This window comes from Panthera pardus, unplaced genomic scaffold (genome assembly GCF_024362965.1).
Source record: "Panthera pardus isolate Hobbes unplaced genomic scaffold, ASM2436296v1 HiC_scaffold_24, whole genome shotgun sequence".
In the NCBI taxonomy this organism is placed as follows: Eukaryota; Metazoa; Chordata; class Mammalia; order Carnivora; family Felidae; genus Panthera; species Panthera pardus.
In genome coordinates, this window is record NW_026526810.1 from 51,538,094 (window position 1) to 51,559,058 (window position 20,965).

The 20,965-nt window shown below is 37.6% G+C and overlaps 1 protein-coding gene and 1 pseudogene across 3 annotated transcripts in view; both read right to left on the reverse strand.

Annotated features, from left to right (window-relative positions):
* CTDSPL2 (CTD small phosphatase like 2) overlaps positions 1-20,965 on the reverse strand; it is an 82,593-nt gene that overhangs the window by 50,678 nt on the left and 10,950 nt on the right. For all 3 annotated transcript variants that reach the window (XM_053889106.1, XM_019442277.2, XM_019442275.2), the window contains exon 2: positions 4,800-5,009. In XM_053889106.1, coding sequence (XP_053745081.1) covers positions 4,800-4,985 — 186 coding nt within the window. In that variant the 5' untranslated portion in view covers positions 4,986-5,009. The remainder of the gene's footprint in view (positions 1-4,799; positions 5,010-20,965) is intronic.
* LOC109263061 (bublin coiled-coil protein-like) lies at positions 17,127-20,336 on the reverse strand (annotated as a pseudogene).

Sequence of the window (20,965 nt, forward strand, 5' to 3'; positions counted from 1 at the left end):
CAAACATTTAATACAACAGAAAGATTTTATTATTTCTTTAGAATTATAACCATAGGCAAACTGATGACCCTTAGCTACAACAGTGTAACAGTATTTAGAGAAGAACGGAGGAAAGACCATTTTGTTATGGAAAGACTCTAGAAACTACTATTTGGAAATGTATACAGAGATTCCTGGTATAAAGCAAATATATTTTAGTTGTAAGGACTTCACTTCAAATATAGATCAGAAATCTCATTATGCTAAAAGCAGAAAGACTGCATGTCAACAATTCCTGAGTGCTTTTGTTGACAATTGCATAATTCTGAAATCAGAGAAGTAAATGTTTGAATCATAAAATCTGGATTTGAAAGAGAGCAGAGATTTCATTCATCTTGTTATGGGCTGAATTATGTGTCCCCCATCAAATTCATATGTTGAAGTCCTAACCCCCAGAACTGCAGAATATAACTATATTTGGAAATATGCCTTTTAAGGGGTAATTAAGTTAAAATGGAGACATTTGGGGGGGGGGGGGGTGCCTGGGTTGAGTGACTGACTCTTAATTTTGGCTCAGATCATGATCTCACAGTTGTGAGATCAAGCCCTGTGTCAGGCTCTGCATTGAGCATGGAGCCTGCTAGATATTCTCCTTCTCTCTCTGGCCCTCCCCACTTCTCAAAATAAATATTTAAAAAAACGAAATTCAATGAAATTAAAATAAAATAAAATAAAATATGGGGTCCTATTAGGATAGGCCCTAATCCAATTATGACTGGTGTCCTTACAAGAAGAGGAGATTACAACACAGTATAAAGGACCGAGGGGAACTATGGAAGAACATAACAAGAAGGCAGCCATCCAAGTCAAGGAGAGAGGCCTCAGAAGAAACCAACCTGCTGATGCCCTGATCTTGGACTTCTAGCTTCTCAGCTGTAAAATAATTTCTGTTGTTTAAGCTACCCAGTCTCTGGTGTTAGGGCAATCCTAGCAAACTACTACACACTCCTTATATTCATAAATTAACAACCTATGTTTGGTTTACCTAAATACACTCATGACTAATTTATACAAAATTAAGACTAGAATACATATTATAAAACTTGGTAGTAATATAAAAATATAAAAACAAGTCAGTGATGGTAAACTAGCAAGCACCCACAGCCACTGACCCTAGACATCTTAATAGTAAACAAAAGAGCAAAAAAGTAGGGTGATATGAGGAGAGCACATTCAAAAAGTCAGGCTCCTGGGGCACCTGGGTGGCTCAGTTGGTTGAGCGTCCGACTTCAGCTCAGGTCGTGATCTTATGGTTCGGTTCGTGGGTTCGAGCCCCACATCAGGCTCTGTGCTGACAGCTCGGAGCCTGGAGCCTACTTCGGATTCTGTGTCTCCCTCTCTCTGCCCCTCCCCCTGCTCGCACTCAGTCTCTGTCTCTCTCAAGAATAAACATTAAAAAAAAAAAGTCGGGCTCCTGAGACAGGCATGAAAGCAATGTTAGATACCTTAGAAAGGACTACAGCTCAAAAGAAGGCTTATCTAAAGAGTTCACATACCTTTTTGTTTTAGTGTTTATTTATTTTTGAGAGAGAGTGCAAGTTGGGGAGGGGCAGAAAGAGAGAGGGAGACAAAGGATCCTAAGTGGACTCTTCACCACTGACAGCAGAGCACCCAACGCGAGGTCTCAAATCTACAAATTGTGAGATCATGACCTGAGCAGAAGTTGGGCCACCCAGGGGCCCTGCCACGTATCTTTAAAAGTCCAAAAGCAGACAAAAACGAAAGGAACCAAAAAAACAAAAGAGACAGCACAAGGAGTTGTCTAACGTGGTTTTAAAAGGATACTTGTAGAGGTAAGAGCAGTAGTTTATTATCCAGCCAGAATAAAAACAGAAGATGAAAATATATGCAAAAAATACTAGAAGGAAAAACTTCCTATAAAAAGAATAAGCTTCAAGCAGCTCTGAAATGATGATAGAATATAAACAAATGACAACATGGTTAGGTAGCATAGAATATTCAACTCTTACTTGCTTTCATCAAAAAGAATTTTCAATCCTTACACAAGATTCTATTAAGACATTATCTAGCTACTTTGAGAAAGGATGGTATAGTAGAAAGAGCACTGTATGAGTGTCAAAGGTATGAGAGTCAAAGGTACCTGGGTTTAAATTTTTTTTTTAACATTTATTTATTTTTTGAGACACAGGGAGCATGAACAGGGGGAGAGGCAGAGAGAGAGAGAGAGAGAGAGAGAGAGACAGAGAGAGTCAGACTCTGAAGCATGCTCCAGGCTCGGAGTTGTCAGCACAGAGCCTGACCTGGGGCTCAAACTCAAGAACCATGCAGATCGTGACCTGAACCTAAGTCGGACACTTAACCGACTGACCCACCCAGGGGCCCTTGTACCTGGGTTTAAAATCTCAGTATTGTTGCTTATTGTAGAGGCAGTAGTGCATACTGGGATTAAAATGTAGGCTCTGAAACCAGGCTTTCTTGGCTTTAATGCCAGTGTTGCCACTTAAAGCTAAGTAACCCTGTACAAGTTATTTAACTTCCTGTGCCTTAGTTTCCTCATCTGTAATATAGAGATGATAGCACCTACTTCATATGGTTTGAAAGTCTTAAAGAAGTTATTATGCTTAAAGCACTGAGAACAATACATGACACATATTAATTGCTCAATTGCTGATAGTCATTACTGTTCTATTTGTTCTTTATTGTTCTTTTTTATTCGGACATTTATTACAATTATTGTTGTTATTGACATTGTGCAAGTTACCTAAATTCATTAGGCCTAAATTTTTCTCTTCTATAAAATAACAAGATAGTTATAAGAATTAAGGAGATACTAGATATAAAGCACCTAATTAAATATATTCAATAAACATTAATTACCAACCCCCACCCAAATTTTGCAAAAGATAACACTGTATTCAAGACACTGAACATAAGCAAGCAATGTATAGATTCTCAATAAAACTTTAGAATATATTATCAAAAAGATGATTTAATGATAATAAGAAATAACGACTAAAAAGCCAGTATAAGCTTAATAGGAATAATACATGACAAGCTAATTATTTACTTTACTTCTAACATAGGGTTAGTAGACTGGGAGAAAAAATAAATGTACCTTGATTTTAGCAAGACATTCCAATACTAATTTTCATAATAACCTTATAGAATATAATTTAAAAATCTATAATGAATAAGAGTACAATTAAATGATTTTGTGGCTGCGGGAAAACTCTTGCCCCCCACAAATTAGTGAATAAGACATTAGTTTGCAAACAGGTTTGGCCCTATTGTATTTATTAACATCTTTTATTTTTAACTTAAGACCTTTAAGTAGACATTAATGAAAAATCCAAGATTTTGGGAAAGAAAGAAAGAAAGAAACAAACAAACAAACAAATTTCTGTAGGAAAACCCTGGATGTGTAGCTGACACAGGCAAAAATTTGCTAACTAACAAAGACAGATCTTACTACTAAAGGAGAAAAAAAGCATGATATGATACGCTATGATGACACATTAATAAAAGAATGCCCAGAGGTACCTGGGTGACTCAATCAGTTGAGCATCTGACTTCAGCTCAGGTCATAATCTCACAGTTCGTGAGTTCAAGCCCCCACCAGGCTCAGTGTTGTCAGTGCGGAGCCTGCTTCAAATCCTCTGTCCCCCTCTTTCTCTGCCCCTTCCCCACTAGCACTCTCTCTCTCAAAAATAAATAAACATTATAAAAAATAAAAGAATGCCCAAATCAAAAGAATATGAACAGGGGTGCTGGATGGGTCAGTTGGTTAAGCATCTGACTCTTGATTTTGGTTCAGGTCATGATCTCAGGGTCCTGGGATCCTCCTTAAGATTCTCCCTCTTTCCCTGTGCCCCTCTCCCCAGCTTGTGCACATGATCTCTCAGAAAGAAAGGGGGGAAGGAAGGAGTGAGGGAGGGAGGGAGGGAGGGAGGGAGGGAGGGAGGAAGGAAGGGAGGGAGGGAGGGAGGAAGGAAGGGAGGGAGGGAGGGAGGGAGGGAGGGAGGGAGGGAGGAAGGAAGGAAGGAAGGAAGGAAGGGAAAGAAAGAAACAAAGAAAGAAGGAAAAAAAGAAAGGAAGGAAGAGAATACAAAGAGAAGTCAGAAAACATAGGAAAAACCTATCTTTCTATCAAGTTCCTTTCTTTTTTTTAACCCGAATCTTGGATTACTCATTAGTGTCCACGTTAAATACATACAATGAATGATAATAACACTATTTATAGAGTGCATTAAAATTTCTCAAACTGCCTTTTCTGTTTGCCATCTAATGTAAAAACAACTCTGCGGCAGACAAAGCAGTTAAAATTAGTCCCATTTTACTGTCTTCTTAAGGTTCAGAGGGGTAAAGAATTTCCTCAGATCATTCAAGTTGGTCCAGAGTATGAATGTGAAGCATGTGACTCCTGGTCATATCCATTTTTTAACAACTTTCCCCCCACCTTAATGAAGTAATACATTTTCAGTGTACCAGTGTTACAATTCAGATAGAGAAATCATCTCCCTAAACAATGTATTAATTAAACTCACATAAAATAAGGAAAAATTTCTTTTGCTTTTCATAATACTATGCTGAAAAAACAGAAGGTGAAGTGGGTCAGTTAAGTAGAATAAGTAATGTTTTCTTGAATGGCCATTATATATTTTTCATGTTACTACTCTTAAAATAACACCAAAAATGTAGACATTTCCTTAATCTACTAGCAAATATTAAGATTTCTCATCTTTGCATGCTTAAAGAAAATAACCTAAACTTCAATTTTAAGTACGAGGTAAAACCATTACCTTGGGTGTGCTTCCTTTAATGAATTTTTTAATTGAAGACAACAAGCCAGTTTCATTTTTCGGTGGTTTTTCTCCCCCTGAAGGCAGGCTATCATCAACCTCTGAATATTTCCTCTTTGCTCTAGCAGTGCGTTGTGTTTGGATTTGATTTGATTGCTGAGAAGCTTTCCGTGTTCTCAGCCTCATCTTTTATGGGTGCCACATATAAAACTACGAGAGAAAAATAACAAGGGTTATTAAAATTAAACCTAGCATGGCCAAATGTGCCCACCTTCTATAATAAAAATCCCTTGGTGTAGGTCTCCAGAGGATTAAATTAAGAAACCAAAATTTTAAGTGAAAGGATGCTTTGAACTTTTACATACTATCCCAAGTAACCTTCCCAACAACTTCTGAAATATTTTACCCTATGATCTAATAAAAATATGAGTAACACCAAAGAGTGCGCATACTCTTTCCACAGCACTATGCAACCTCCACCCATGCCAATATTACCATTCATTCAACCATTCAGTCAAGAAACATTTATTGAGCACTTACAACATTCAAGGCACTGGGCTAGGATAAGAACCTCATAAACAGTAAACCACATACAGAAGATTTTTGTCTTCTGGAGCTCATAATGTAGTGGGAAAACCCTCAATGAATGAATTAATTACCTGAGCATGATTCTAATGATCAATAATCATGCAAGTGTAAAAAGAGCAGTTGAATCATTCATTTTATAAGATCATTTTATCTTACCACACATGATACTTTAAAAATCGAATTCACATCAAAAAGAAATTATGAGGCAATCTACTTGAACTCTCACTTTATAGATGAGAAAATGGCTGACAAAACTGTATCAAGACAGAGGTAGTTAAGAATATACCCTAAATTAGAATCTGAAACAGAATATAAAAATTACCAAAGAATTAAGAAATGTGAATTCCAATCCTACTTCAATCACTGCTAAACTATAGTCACTTAACTGTTTTTTCACTTATATAAAGAATATGTTCATCTTACCATCCTGAGCTTCAAAATGAAAAAGGAATTAGAAAAGACTATAAACTGCAGAGAACATTAATGCTACTCACAATAGTGAATGCATTCACAGAAAAGTCTAACTCCTTTTAAGCATTCCCAACGCCTAAAGATGCCAAAAATCCTGGCAAAAGGTAGTCTTCACCGACTTAAGCTTAAGACATTATGTAAACTTTACTAAATCAACAGTCACAGAAAAAATGTTAGAAACTTTTAGGAAGTTATACACACATACACACACACATACACAATCTACTCCAACAAAAACCCCACACTCAAAGGATTCATCAGAGAAGTCCCTACACACCTTTACAAACAACTATTTTTTTCCCTATAAACAAATGGTACTCAGTTGTAACTTGCCATCCCAAAATAAAAAATGCTGCCTTTTTCCCTGAAGAGTCAAAGTTAATTCTAAAGTGATTTATCATTCAAGGCATGTATTATTTACTTTAAAATCCTATTTAAAGTATGTAAATGATGTCTTAATTCCTTAATTCTTCAGCACAGCACTCCTTAGAAAAGGAAAATTCGCATATAGCAAATGCAAGGGGGAATTCTCAAAACTATTTTTAATCAATTTCTGTAATTTTTTTAAATTAGAGAGCAAGTGGGGAAGGGGCAGAGACAGAAGCAGAGAGAAGCAGGCTCCATGCCCAGCACAAAACCCCATGCAGGGATCAATCCCACGACCCTGGGACCATGATCCAAGTGAAAATCAAGAGTTGGATGCTTAACCAACTGAGCCACACAGGTTCTATTCTGAGGTCTTTTTTGTTTTGGGTTTTTTTTTTTAATGTTTGTTTATTTTTGAGAGAGAGAGAGAGAGCGCGCGCGCATGAATGGGGGACACAGAATCCAAAGCAGGTTCCAGGCTCTGAGCTGTCAGCACAGAGCCTGACAAAGTGCTCGAACTCACACACGAACTGTGAGATCATGACCTGAGCTGAAGTCGGCAGCTCAACGGAGCCACCCAGACGCCCCTATTCTTGGGTATTTTGGGGGAAAAATTTGTTTTTTTAAATTACAGAGGGGCACCTGGGTGACTCAGTGGGTCATGATCTCGAGCCTTCCCTCCCTGGCCCCCCAACAGGGCTCCTCACTGGGAGTGGGGCCTGCTTAAAATTCTCTCTCTCAAACAAACAAACAAAACACCTAGGAATGAATCTATCTTAAACCCAGAATCATCAAATAGGAATTATAACACCTTATGAAATAATGCACTAAGGTAAAGTAGGTCTTAAAAGACTAAAAGCATATAGGTTAAGTCCAGTCTTACAGAGTTTGGCTCATTAAAATTGCAATACTTATTGGTCATCTGCTACTAAAATGTTAAGGATGAAAACTATCTCTGCCCATGAGAATCATAAGTCTGGCAAATAAATATATATATCATAGTGTATATATAAAATTCTACATCACTCCACATGAAGAAGAGTGAAGACATTTCTGGGAAAGCTTAGGAGAAAGGTTCTTTGAACTCAAAAATAACCAGTGAGCATTTACTAGAAAGAAAGACATGAGCATTTAAAGAAAGAGTTGAAATGTAGAAGATTTTTGTCCATTCCAATAATGAACTGTAAAAGGTGTACTTAATAGGTCTAAAAGGGCTGGGGCAGTCAAGCTTTCATGTTCTTTTTTTTTTTTTTTTTTTTTTAACGTTTATTTATTTTTGAGACAGAGAGAGACAGAGCATGAATGGGGGAGGTTCAGAGAGAGGGAGACACAGAATCTGAAACAGGCTCCAGGCTCTGAGCTGTCAGCACAGAGCCCGACACGGGGCTCGAACTCACGGACCGCGAGATCATGACCTGAGCCAAAGTCGGCCGCTTAACCGACTGAGCCACCCAGGCGCCCCTCTCATGAACTTTCAAAACTGACTACTCAGGCAACAGATAAAGAAAACATATACTTTTCAATTTCTCATGAAATACTTACCAATAGACCATATGCTGAGACACATTAAAAAAACTAAATAAATTTAAAGAAAAATCTTACAAAGTATGTTCTCTGACCACAATTACAAATCAAAAACAAAAATCTTAAAAAGTACCAAATACTTGAAAATTTAAAAATATATTTATAAATAAATCATTAGTCGGGAGGAGGAGGAGGAGAGGGGTGGGGAGAAGAGGAAATAAAAGCACAAGGGAAATAAATTTTGGACCAAAAAAACCAAAGAGCACCATCAAAATGTCTGGGATATAATAAGCAGCATTTAGAGGGAAATTATAAACATATATGCACCTAACACCAAAGTCTCAAAATATATTAAGTAAAAACTGTCAAAAGCGAAAAATAGACAATTCAACAATAGTTGGGTATTTCAATATCTACTTTCAATAATGGACAGAACTAGACAAAAGGCCAATAAGGAAATAGAAGACATGAACAATTCTCTAGACTTAAGAGATACATATGGAACATTCGATCCAACAACAGCACAATACATAATATTCTCTAGGACAGACTACATGTCAGGACACAAAACAAGTCACAATAAACTTAGAAGAATTGAAATCATACAAGTATATGGTCTCCAACTACACTGGAATGAAATTAGAAATCACAAGGAAAGAAATGAGAAATTAAGAAATATGCAGAAATTAAACAAACTCCTAAATATGTAAGCATTGTGTCAAAGAAGAAATCACAAGGTGAATTAGAAAATACTTCAGGATTAAACAAAACAAAACCACAAATACCAAAACTTATGAGATGCCCCAAAAACAGTGCTCAGAGGGAAATTTATGTAAATGCTTATAATAGAAAAAAAACCTCAGGGCACCTCGGTGGCTCAGTGGGGTGAATCTCTGACTTTGGCTCAGGTCATGATCTCGCAGTCTGTGGGTGCGAGCCCTGTGTCAAGCTCTGTGCTGACAGCTCAGAGCCTGCAACCTGCTTCAGATTCTGTGTCTCCCTCTCTCACTCTGCCCCTCCCCTTCTCTCTCTCTCAAAAATAAATTTTAAAAAGTAAAAAACAAAAAAGAACCAAAAAAAAAACCAAAAACAAAATCTCAAGTCAGTAACAAAACTTTTCACCATAAGAAACTATAGAGAGAAAAACAAACTAAATCTAAAGCAAGCAAAAAGAAGGAAATAAAGAATAAAGCAGAAAGAACTCAAGTAGATGATTTACAAATAAGCAAAAGAGTGAAGCCAAAAATTTGTTCTTTGAAAAGATCAACAAAACGGACACACCTTAAATAGACTAGCGAAGAAAAAAAAGAGAGAAGACTCAACTCACTAACGTCAGGAATGAAAGATGGCTCATTAATACCAACCCTACAGAAATAAAAACAATTTTAAGGGAATACTATGAACAATCGTACACCAACAAATTAGACAACCTAGAAGAAATGGATTAATTTCTATAGAGACACAAGTAAAATGGGCTCAAGAAAACAAAATCCAAAAGATTGCATTAGTGATAATTTCTTTAAAATCCAAAAAAAAAAAATCCAAGAGATTGCATTAGTGATAATTTCTTTAAAAACCTCCCACAAAGAAAAGTCCAATTTTAATGGCTTCACTGGCGAATTTTACCAAATGTCTGAAGAATTAACACCAATCTTTCTCAAACTCTTCCAAAAAATTGAGGAATACCTTCCAACTCAATCTATGAGGTCAGCATTGCTCCGATACCACAATCAAACAAAGACACTACAAGAAAAATTAAACTACTACTCAATATCCTTTACGAAAATAGATGCAAATATCCTCAATAAAATACTAGCAAACCAAATCCTTTAGGAACATAGATGCAAATATCCTCAATAAAATACTAGCAAACCAAATCCAGCGGCTTAATAAAGGGATTACACACCATGACCAAAGTGGAATTTATTCCAGGGATGCAATTCTGGTTTAACATATGAAACTCAACCAATATAATACACCATGTTAAAAGAATAAAGGAAAAATTCCGTATGATCATCTCAACTGATGCAGAAAAAAAAAGCGCAATTGACCACACCCAACACCCTTTTCACAATAAAAATACTCAACAAACCAGAAATAGAAGGGAACTTCTTAAACCTGAGAAAAGGCAGCAACGAAAAATCCACAGCTATCATACCGCATAGTGAAAACCTAAATGCTTTCCTCTTAGGTAAAAACTAAGACAAGGATGTCCACTCTCACCACTTCTACTGACATTTCACTGGAGGTTCATGCCATGGAATCAGGCAAGAACAAGAAAATTTTAAAATTCACATTAGAAAAGAAAAAGTAAAACTATCTCTTTGCAAAGGACATGACATTGCATGAAAAATAACCACAAAAGCAGAAACCATAAAAGTAAAAACTACTAACTAGACTTCATAAAAATTAAAAAGACCTGAGAAGAGACTTCATAAAAGCTAGATGATTGGCCACAAACATATGAAATGATAATACTCAATACAATTCACCATCAGAAGTGCAAGTTAAAATCAAAACAGAATACTAATCTACACTTACTTGAAAGGCAAAAATTAAAAAGACTGACAACAAATGATAGCAAGGATGTGGAACAATGAGCACTCTCATACTCTGCTGGTGGGAATATAAGGTTTTTGGTAGAAGTTGAGCAATTTCTTTCAAACAACGCCTCACCCCTTGATCCAAGTTTTTATCCAAGAAAAAATGTAAACATGCCCACAGGATACTTTTACAAAACTGTTCCTGGCAGGCTTTATTTACAATAGCCCCCCAAACTGGAAACAACAAAAATGCTCAAGGACAGAAAAATGAATACTGTGGTGTCTTTACACAGTGAATAATTAGAAAACAGCAATGATCATCATTATCATCAACAACATGAAAGAATCTCAGACATTATGCTGAGCAATGGCAGCCACAAAAAAGTACATATTTGATGACACCATTAAAAAGAAATTCTATTAAAGGCAAAAATAATCTGAGGAGAAAAATCAAAATAGAAGTTGCCTTGGGGAAAAGAAATGACCTGTATGCAACAGAGTATGGATCTATTTGTCAAAACTTATAGCTAAAACCTATGTATTTCAAGGTATGTAAATTTTACAAAAATGTGTACCTGTAAAAAGTTCCTATAAACAATACTAACCAGCCAGCAAGAAGTTGGGAGTGGGTGGGGATACAAATCTAAAAAACATACAAAATATTAGTAACTACTTAAAAAGAGTGATAATTTTATAGGACTTCATGCCATTCTGTTTACATTGTGCATGTTTGATATTTTCCATTAAAAATTAGCAACAAAAGGGGCACTTAAGTGGCTCAGTCAGTTAAGCATCAGGCTTTGGCTCAGGTCATGATCTCAAGGTCCAAGGGTTTGAGCCCCGCATCAGGCTCTGTGCGGACAGCTCAGAGCCTGGAGCCTGCTTCAGATTCTGTGTCTCCCTCTCTTTCTCTCTGCCCCTCCACTGCTCACACTCTATCTCTCTTGCTCAAAAATAAATAAACATTAAAAAAAAAACAAAACACCTTATTATCAGAGCTACCGACAAGGTTCAGCAGTGAAACAAAACTGAATTAAGTCAAAATAGAGTAGGGCAGTATCAAATGAGAAAAGCAAAGAGAACATCTACAAAAAGAGGGGTGGAGGAACATAAACTAAGCAATCTTCCCTATTTTTTAACATGGTAAGAAAATAACAGAAAGCTCCGTTTAAGTCAACAACTGTCCTGAACCAAACCTCTTTCCAAAAGTTCAAGGAAACGAATTTCACATTAAAAAGTAACAAATTAGATCAGAGCCCATACAGTCATGAGGAAAAAAAAAAATTGAGAAGCAAAATAAAATCTCTAACTTTCTACAGACAGTAAGATTGCAAAAGATAAATCCACAAAAGCATATCACATCTACACACTATTTCCAAGTATGCTTAAAGACATTAATACTAAGGAACAATTTTAACCAGGATTTAAGGAAAGGGAAAAGAAGCAAAAGAACTTGTAAAAAATTAAGAACAAAAAATCATTTCTAAACTAGACTAAAAAAGGAACAAAAAATTAAATGAACAGATAGAACAAAGATGGAATATTTTCACACATTAAAAAAGATTCAACACAGGGCGCCTGGGTGGCTCAGTGAGTTAAGCATCCAACTCTTGATCTCAGCTCAGGGTTGTTGAGTTGAAGTCCCACACTGGGCTCCCACAAGTGCACTTGGAGCCTACTTAAAAAAAAAAAGATTCAAAGATTCAAGAGTGACTGGCTGGCTTACTTGTGGAGCAATACAACTCTTGATCTTGAGAGTTGTGAGTTCAAGGCCCACATTAGGAGTAAAGATTACTTAAAAATAAAAGTCTTAGGGGCGCCTGGGTGGCTCAGTCCGTTAAGCGGCCGACTTCGGCTCAGGTCATGATCTCTCGGTCAGTGAGTTCAAGCCCCGCGTCGGGCTCTGTGCTGACCGCTCAGAGCCTGGAGCCTGTTTCAGATTCTGTGTCTCCCTCTCTCTGACCCTCCCCTGTTCATGCTCTGTCTCTGTCTCAAAAATAAATAAACGTTAAAAAAAAATTTTGAAAAAAAAAATGAAAAAAAAAATAAAAGTCTTAAAAAACAAATGAAGATTCAAGAGAAACTGGTAAATACTGAAAACAGATCAGATACTCAAAAACAAGAGAAATTTCCAGAAATAGGAAAAGTTTGAAACTCTGTATTGAAAGAAACAGGCCTGAGAAAAGCAAATATGAAAACACAGTCTGGTATGAATTACTAGAACTTTACTGAACTTTAATTTTAAATGCGGGAAAAAAATCCTCCTTTGGGCATCTAAGCCAGATACAGGCAAACTTTTTCTTATAGAACCACACAGTAAATGTTTTAGGCTTGCAGATCACAGGGTATAAGTTAAATGAAACTCAAATATCAGTGTCTGGAACCATGCTCATTGGTTTCAATATTGTCTATGGCAGTGTTTAGCAAAAGCATCCAAAGACTATATGTAAGTAAATGAGCATGGCTGTGTACAATAAAACTGTGTCTACACAGGCAGTCAGCCCACGGGCAACAGTTTGCATATCCCCAATCTAGACATGTACTAAGTGACTTTATAATGGAAAAAAAAAATTAAACTACTCTCAATTTTTCAACAGCAACACTTCATGCCAGACGAAAAATGGAGTTATATATTTAAAATAAAATAATCAAGAAAAGACCATGTGAGTAAACCAAGGATTTTATATCCAACAAAAATAACAAGAATAATGGCCACCAACTATTGTCAATGAGCAAAAACTCTGGGAATACTGTGGCCTTCCTAAAAAAATCTAACAGAGCATTTGAGAAAACCAAACTGAGTACAGATATTGCATTAGAACCGATGGTGAATATCAAACATACAACATGGAGTTAGTTACTCATACAGCAAAAACCAAAATGAAGGTTAAAAGGAAGAGAGTAGAGTATGTATATTCTCTGACAATGTAAACATACTTAACTATTTAAAATTTAAAAGTGAGGGATAAAGGCAGCTGTCTCAGTCAGTTAAGCAACCACCTTCGGCTCAGGTCATGATCTCACAGTTCCTCAGTTCAAGCCCTGCATCAGGCTCTGTGCTGGAGCCTGCTTCGGATTCTGTGTGTCCCTCTCCCTCTGCCCCTCTCCCACTCACATTCTGTCTCTTTCTCAAAAATAAATAAACATCAAAGAAAAAAAAATTTTTTAAGTAAGGGATGAATGTGAAGAACACAGCAAAAAGTGCATATACGGCTTCAAAAATCATGCATACGGTAATAGCACTGGCATGGCTATTGTGAGTCTGTCATGAGATAAAATTATTTAGACTTCTAATTCCAGGTCTATCATCTACTGGGTCCTCAGAAACCTAGAACAGTATAGAACAAGAAGACAGATATAGAGGAAGTTAAATCCCTGGAATTCTATGTCCAGCTTAAGAGGTGAATAAATCTCCACAAAAAGCAACCATTCAGTTAGACAAAATAACAAAAACCACCACTTCAGTACTCTAGAAATAAACCAAAGGCATATAACAATCTAAGAATCCTTATAAAACTGCTCAACTTTGGGTAAGAACGTTAGGAGTCCGTGTCATTCCTGTCTGGGACTGCTCTACTCCCCTACTCCCTACTCCACCTGCAAGCTCAGATGGTTTGTCAGGCTGAGAGGAATGTCAACTTTGAGGTCACCATAAAAAGAGACTGATGGTTTACAGCAGTCGGACAATGACCACACTCAATGGTATCATCAGTATAAGTGACATTTCTGGTATAAGTAATAATTTCTGTAGCAGGTGAAGTAGGAGGCCAACAGCTCTAATAGCCTGCAGATGCAGGGGTTGTTGCGCCAACCACATTCCTGGCTGAGGCAGCACACATGCACAACGGGGACTAAAGAGGGCCAAGCAAGCTATCCACATACTGAATCCTGCACATCAGAATTTCTTTTTAATTTTTAAAATGTTTGATAATTGAAGGAAATGATTTTTTTTTTAAATTTAAGGGGGGAGAGGGGCAGCGGGAGAGAGGGAGAGAGAATCTTAAGCAGACTCCATGCTCAGTGTGGAGCCCAATGTGGGGCTCAATCCCATAACCCTGGGATGCATGACCTCAGTCAAAATCAAGAGTTGGACACTCAACTGACTGAGCCACCCAGGTGCCCCAAAAGTAAAAATGACTTTAAACTGTAGTCATGACAGGTAAAATTAAATGTTTTAATTATATTTATAGGCTACCTCTAGTTCCCATTTGGTTAAATGCCTACGCATGCCCTTTCCTCATTTAAAAAAAAAATTTTTTTTTAAATTTTCCTTCTTTACATTTATTTATTTATTATTTATTTATTTTATTATTTATTTTTGAGAGACAGAGCAAGAGCAGGGGAGGGGCAGAGAGAGAGGGAGACACAAAATCCAAAGCAGGCTCTAGGCCCTGAGCTGGCCGCACAGAGCCCAACACAGGGCTCAAAACCATGAACTGTGAGATCATGACCTGAGCCGAAGTCATATGCCTAACCAACTGAGCCACCCAAGCGCCCCTTCCTTGTTTTTTTGTCTTTGTTTTTAAGAATTAAAATACTGGGGCACCTGGGTGGCACAATTGGTTAAGTGTCAACTCTCAGCTCAGATGATCTCACAGTTTGTGAGTTCGAGCCCCACCCACAACAGGCTCTGCACTGATGGCACAGAAACTGCTTTGGATTCTCTCTCCTCTTGCTCTCTGCCCTTCCCCCACTTGTGCACGAGCATGTATGCTCTCTCTCTCTCAAATAAATAATAATAATAATAATAATAATAATAATAAAGAATCAAAGGACTGAAGTTGAAAAGAACTCTAGTTCAACCTCCCCAACCAAAGCAGAAATCTTTCAGATAGTTTCTCTGTTTAAAGGTAACCTATATTGTGCTCAAATAACTTAAGGAGACATGAAGCTCAATACTTCCTAATGCAAGTATTTCAAAATGTTAAATGAGTTCTAAACAAAAAGAACTTTTAAAGTGAACCGAATAAAACCTGCAAATATATAACATCAATTCGCTTATTTAATAAAAAAGTTCTTTTCTTTTTTAAGTTTATTTTAAGAAAGAGAGCACATGCGCTAGTGCACACAAGCAGGGGAGGGGCAGAGAAGGGAGAAAGAATCCCAAGCAGACTAAATGTTGTCAGCACAGAGCCTGATGCAGGGCTCAAACCCACAACCCATGAGATCACGACCTGAGCCAAAATCAAGAGTGGGACACTTAACCAACTGAGCCACCCAGGCGCCCCAATATGCAGAATTTCTAAAAAGAATTTAACTCTTGCAATTTGGTTAAGCATAATTTTCCTTGTTTTAAATCCAAAGCTTGAATATTTTTTCATTTTAATACTTAAAAACAAATATTATATAACTTTTTTAGTTTGCCAATTATGGCTTAATTTAGAAAAGTTAGGTATTTACATGATTTGTTCCAACTCCCCAATATAATGGAACTATATTTACTTCAAAAACAATTTGTATTTCCAAGGATCTCAATAAATATTTGCTAATTTAATCTCTTCGCATTTCTTGCAGATTACTAAAATCCTAAAATAAAGGCTCAAATGTCTATGCTTACCTGAATATTGAAACATAATTCAAACAAGCACACTACCAAAACACTGCCTAAAAAAGTACTGTGTTGGTTTTCTAGTAAGTTTCCTGTGTGCTCCAGAAAACCAATCCTTAACCTATCCTTTTCAAAAATAAAGTTCCTATCTAACTACATGTATCTGAACATGGAAAAGGTTAAAGTGATATATTAACCAATAGCTTTCCTTTATTAACTGCTCTGTCCAAGGCACTGTCCTAAGTGGTTTTTAATACATTGTTTCACTTAATCTTTCAACATCATAAAGTAGTATCCATTACTTCCATCTTATGATGGAAGAAAATGAGGTGGAAAACACAGCAGAAGTGTTTTAAGGAACAATTTCCAGGTAATTTCAATAAAAATAACTGGCAATGTAAAAATGGTATATTTATTGCCAACAAAAAACTAATTAAAAAGCCACTAAAAATTCTAATTTCCCATTACCCTCTAAAGTTTGTTTTTACTTCTGCTCTTTTCTAAATACATAGTCATTCACAAGTGATTTTCCCGCTGAATGAACCCCTGTCTATACAAAGCCTTAAAATAGGGTTAACTTACAAACAGCTGTGTTTACAAACTGGCAGTTGGGAGCTCAAAATACAACTTCTCATAGAAATAGTGTTACAAATGCGGGTTACAGTTCCAGGGCAGCTCCTATGGCATACTTTTACCCATAATATAACGATAGAAAAATCTAGACTCTAAACCATTATATCAACCGTGTGGAAAACTATATTCCCTATTTTTACACCAAGCCTATCTGTACTCATATTAAAACCATATATCTCTAGTGCTGGGAAAACTGGATATCCAAAAGCAAAAAATGAAGTTGGACCCTTACCTTACACCACATATAAAAACAAACTCAAAACGGATCAAAGACCTTAAGAGCTAAAACTATACAACTCTTAGAAGAAAACATAGGGAGAAAGCTCATGACATTGGGTTTGACAATAATTTCTTGGATATGACACAAAAGGACAGGCAACAAAAGAAAAAAGAAAAGATAAACCGGACTACACTTAAGTTAAAAACTTTTCTGCAATAAAGGACACTATCAGGGCACCTGGATGGCTCAGTTGGTGAAGTGTCCGACTTCGGCTCAGATCATGACCTCATGTTTCTTGAGTTCGAGCCCTGTCCAGGCTCTGTACTGATAGCCTGGAGCCTGCAGCCTGCTTCAGATTCTGTCTCCCTCTCTCTCTGCTCCTCTCCCACTCGCGCTCTACCTCTGTCTCTCAAAAAGGAATAAACGTTAAAAAAATTTTAAAAAACGAATGAAATCTTGCCATTTGCAACTACATGGATGAAACTAGAGGGTATTATGCTAAGCGAAATTAGAGAAATATCATATGACTTCACTCGTATGAGGACTTTAAGATACAAAACAGATGAACATAGGGGAAGGGAAGCAAAAATAATATAAAAACAGGGAGGGGGACAAAACATATGAGACTCTTAAATATGGAGAACAAATAGACTGGTTACTGGAGGGGTTGTGGGAGGAGGGGATGGGCTAAATGGGTAAGAGACAGTAAGGAATCTATTCCTGAAATCATTGTTGCACTGTATGCTAACTAACTTGGATGTAAATTAAAAAAAAAAAAATCAATAAAGAGAAAGGAAAAAAAAATCTGTGCTTGTTAGCCTGGTGTTGTTCTGGTGTAGTCACAATGTAGGATAGGCCCTGTGTATCTGGGCATAAGGAGTGGGGCTCTGTCAGTGATTGCCTCTCAGTGCCAAATTAGGCTTGCAGCTTTTCAGGTCTTGTTTGGAAAGAGTTCCCTGAGCCTTGCCTTAAGGATAGGAGATCTCTGAAGACAGTTGTATTAAGATCCCTCTGCCCACACTGTTTCCTGCCCCACCCATTAGTGGTAGACGGGTTTTTCTTAGACTTTACCCTCCTCCTTAATCATGTCTTCACTTATGCCCTGAAGGTTACTGGACCTGCCCCTCCCCTGGCTTTAAAATTTTCTTTCCTTGGGGGAAAAAGATCTGGTTGAGGCTTTGATATTTTTTTTCCCAGGTACAAGCTGCTCCCCTCTTTAGCTCTGCACCGCAGAGGAAGGTTCTTTCTACTCATGTGTTCCCATATTGTGAGCACCTGGTGGAAGTCTGTGGCAAAGATACACTTCCATTGTGTCTATAGCTTCCAGGAATACTACATTCTGTGCTAGCCTACTTTGCCTTAATTTTAAGGAGTTTATTAACAATTTTACATGATTTTTTTTTAATGTTTTTATGGCTCTTCCCTTGCTCTGCCATAGGTGAGCCAGTGCTTATATCCTGTCTCTCTTAGGAAAGGCTTTCCTTTTCTTGGATATTTATTTGGTTGCCCTAAGTCCTCAGCTCTCTGATAGGCTCAAGAGAAGTTCGATTTTGTAGTTTATCCCATTTTTGTAATTGTTGTTAGGCTTGTAGAAGCATTTTTTTCCCAGCTTTCTTTTGTGTAGGCAGAACCCAATTAATGTATAAAAGTGGATCTTTAGGTAAAACTCTACAATTAGAGGAGCTTTCCTTTCTGATCTAGAGCTGCAATTTGTAATTCCATGACTTGTTTGTGCTCAGGTTGCTTGGCATAAACTCCCTTGCCTTTTCCTTGGTTTAGACCAAAGGAAAGGGTTCAAACTGGCTAGGCTGATAGTAAAGAGAATAATTCCCCAATGCGTCCTACATTTTCTTTTTGGTTTTTGTTTTGTTATTGTTGGAGACCCAATTAGGGTGGACATTCAAGGCCTGGGCAAAGTGGAAAGTGCCCTAAAATTGGGCAGGCAGATAAGGTGGGTGAGGGCTGGCCCCTGCATGCCAAGAGGAGTACCAGAAAGGTGGTCCAGGCAGGCAGGTCTATCAGGGGACCTGTAGGCCAGCCCTTGAAAAGGTATCTAAGCCAGGTGGTGAATGCCTAGGTCAGAGCCTCACCCAGGGAGGCAGGGTTAGGGCTGGTTAGGGTTTTCTAGAGTCTACAGACTGGCATTGCTAGGGGCCTCTCTGAGCTGCTGCTGGAACTCACAGTGTGTCTGCTGGTTGGAGTCTCCTGGAAGTGGGTGTGGAGGTGGTTGTTCTTCACCAGGTGGTCAAGACAGGAGTTGATCTGGTCCAACATGGAGTCAATGGTAGCATATTCTGCCTCCCTGAAGTCATCATCTTCACCTTCTACCCTTGCCTCCACTGGCATGCCCAGGTCCCTGTTGGGGCCCAACATTGTGGGCCTGGGTGCCCCAAGGGCTGTGCGATGATGGGAGATGCTGGAATGCAGCGATCATGCACCCACAGCCAGCACAGGGTGGAAGGTGGAGGCACTGGATGAAATGCAGGACCAGAAGAGCAGATTTTTTTCCTCTTTCCTAAACATTGTGGTTCTCCCAAAACTATCTTATGGTTAGGCCTTCCTCTATGGTTTTTGTTATCTTTTCCCCAAACCTCTCTTTCTCCCAATCCTACTTATCGGTCCATTCCAATTCCTGTTATGAAAGGCCTGGAAAAACCAGATTTATACAAAGTACACAAATACATAGGTACATAAGGTACTTAATTTGAGTAGGTATAAGTGAAATCATATAATATTTGTCCCTTCATGACTGATTTATTTTCCTTAGTGTAATGTCAAGTTTCATCCATGTTGTAGCATATTATAGAATTTCCTTCTTCTTTAGGGCTGAATAACATTCCATTGTATATTTCTACCACATTTTGTTTATACACTCTTCTGTCAATAGACACTTATGCTTCCACCTTTTGGCTGTTGTGGATAACGGTGCTGTGAATATGGCTATGCAAATATCTGTTTGTGTTCCTGCTTTCAGTTCTTTAGAACTACCTAGAAGAATTGCTAGATCATATGGCAATTCTATGTTTAAATTTTTAAGGAACTGCCAACAGTATTTTCCACAGTGGCTGCACCATTTTGCATTCTTATCGGCAGTGCACCAAGGGTTCCAGTTTCTTCATATCCCTGATGACAAGTCTTATTTTCTGTTTTTTGATAATGGCTATCATAGTGGTGTGAAGAGGTACCTCACTGTGGTTTTGGTTTGCATTTTCCTAATGATTAGTGATGTTGAGCATTATTTGATGTGCTTTTTTGTATATCTTCTTTGGAGAAATGTCTTTTACCTGTTTTTGAACTGGGTTGTTCGATTTTTTTTGTTGTTGCAGGAGTTTTAAAATATATTCTGAATATTAAACCCATATGAGATATATGACTTGCACATATTTTCTCTCATTCCATAGGTTGCCTTTTCACTGTTGATAGTATCGTTTTTTTAATTTATTTTTTATTAAAAAAAATTTTTAATGCTTATTTTTGAGAAAGAGAAGATGCAGGGGGAGGGGCAAAGAGAGAAGGGAGACAAAGAATCTGAAGCAGGTTCCAGGCTCTGAGCTGTCAGCACAGAGCCTGATGCAGGGCTTGAGCCCACTGACCGTGAGATCATGACCTGAACTGAAGTCGGACGCTTAACCGAGCCTCCCAGGTGACCCAAGATTTCATTCTTTTTGATTGCCGAGTAATACTCCATTATATGTGTGTGTATATATATATATATATATACACACACACACACACATACACACACACACACACACACACACACATCTTTATCCATTCATCCATCAGTGGACATGTGGGGTCTTTCCATAATTTGGCTATTGTTGATAGTGCTGCTATAAACATTGGTGTACATGTGTCCCTCCGAAAGAGCACACCTAACAAGCACAGATTAACACAACTGTAATCTACCACTGGAAGAGAGGAGAATCTACAAAGGAACACAAACAGGTAGGTGCACAAGGAAAGCCAAAAACTGAAAGTCATCAGGAAAACTGAGAAATACTTTCTCATGCCTCAATTTCTAGCTTAAGCACAAATAACACTAGAGAAGTTTGCAATTAATGGTGCACTTAAAATATTCTTCACAAAGAAAAAAAAATTCTTTTGTTACAACAAAACTGAAACTTAGATCAACTGGACTCCCTACACTAAAAATCCAGGTACACAATTTTCCAGGTATATATACTATCTACTCAGTCTTTAACTGTTCTGTTCATGATATCTAGCATTTGATAAAATATTGAAAGACACACAAAAAAAGGAAGAAAATTCA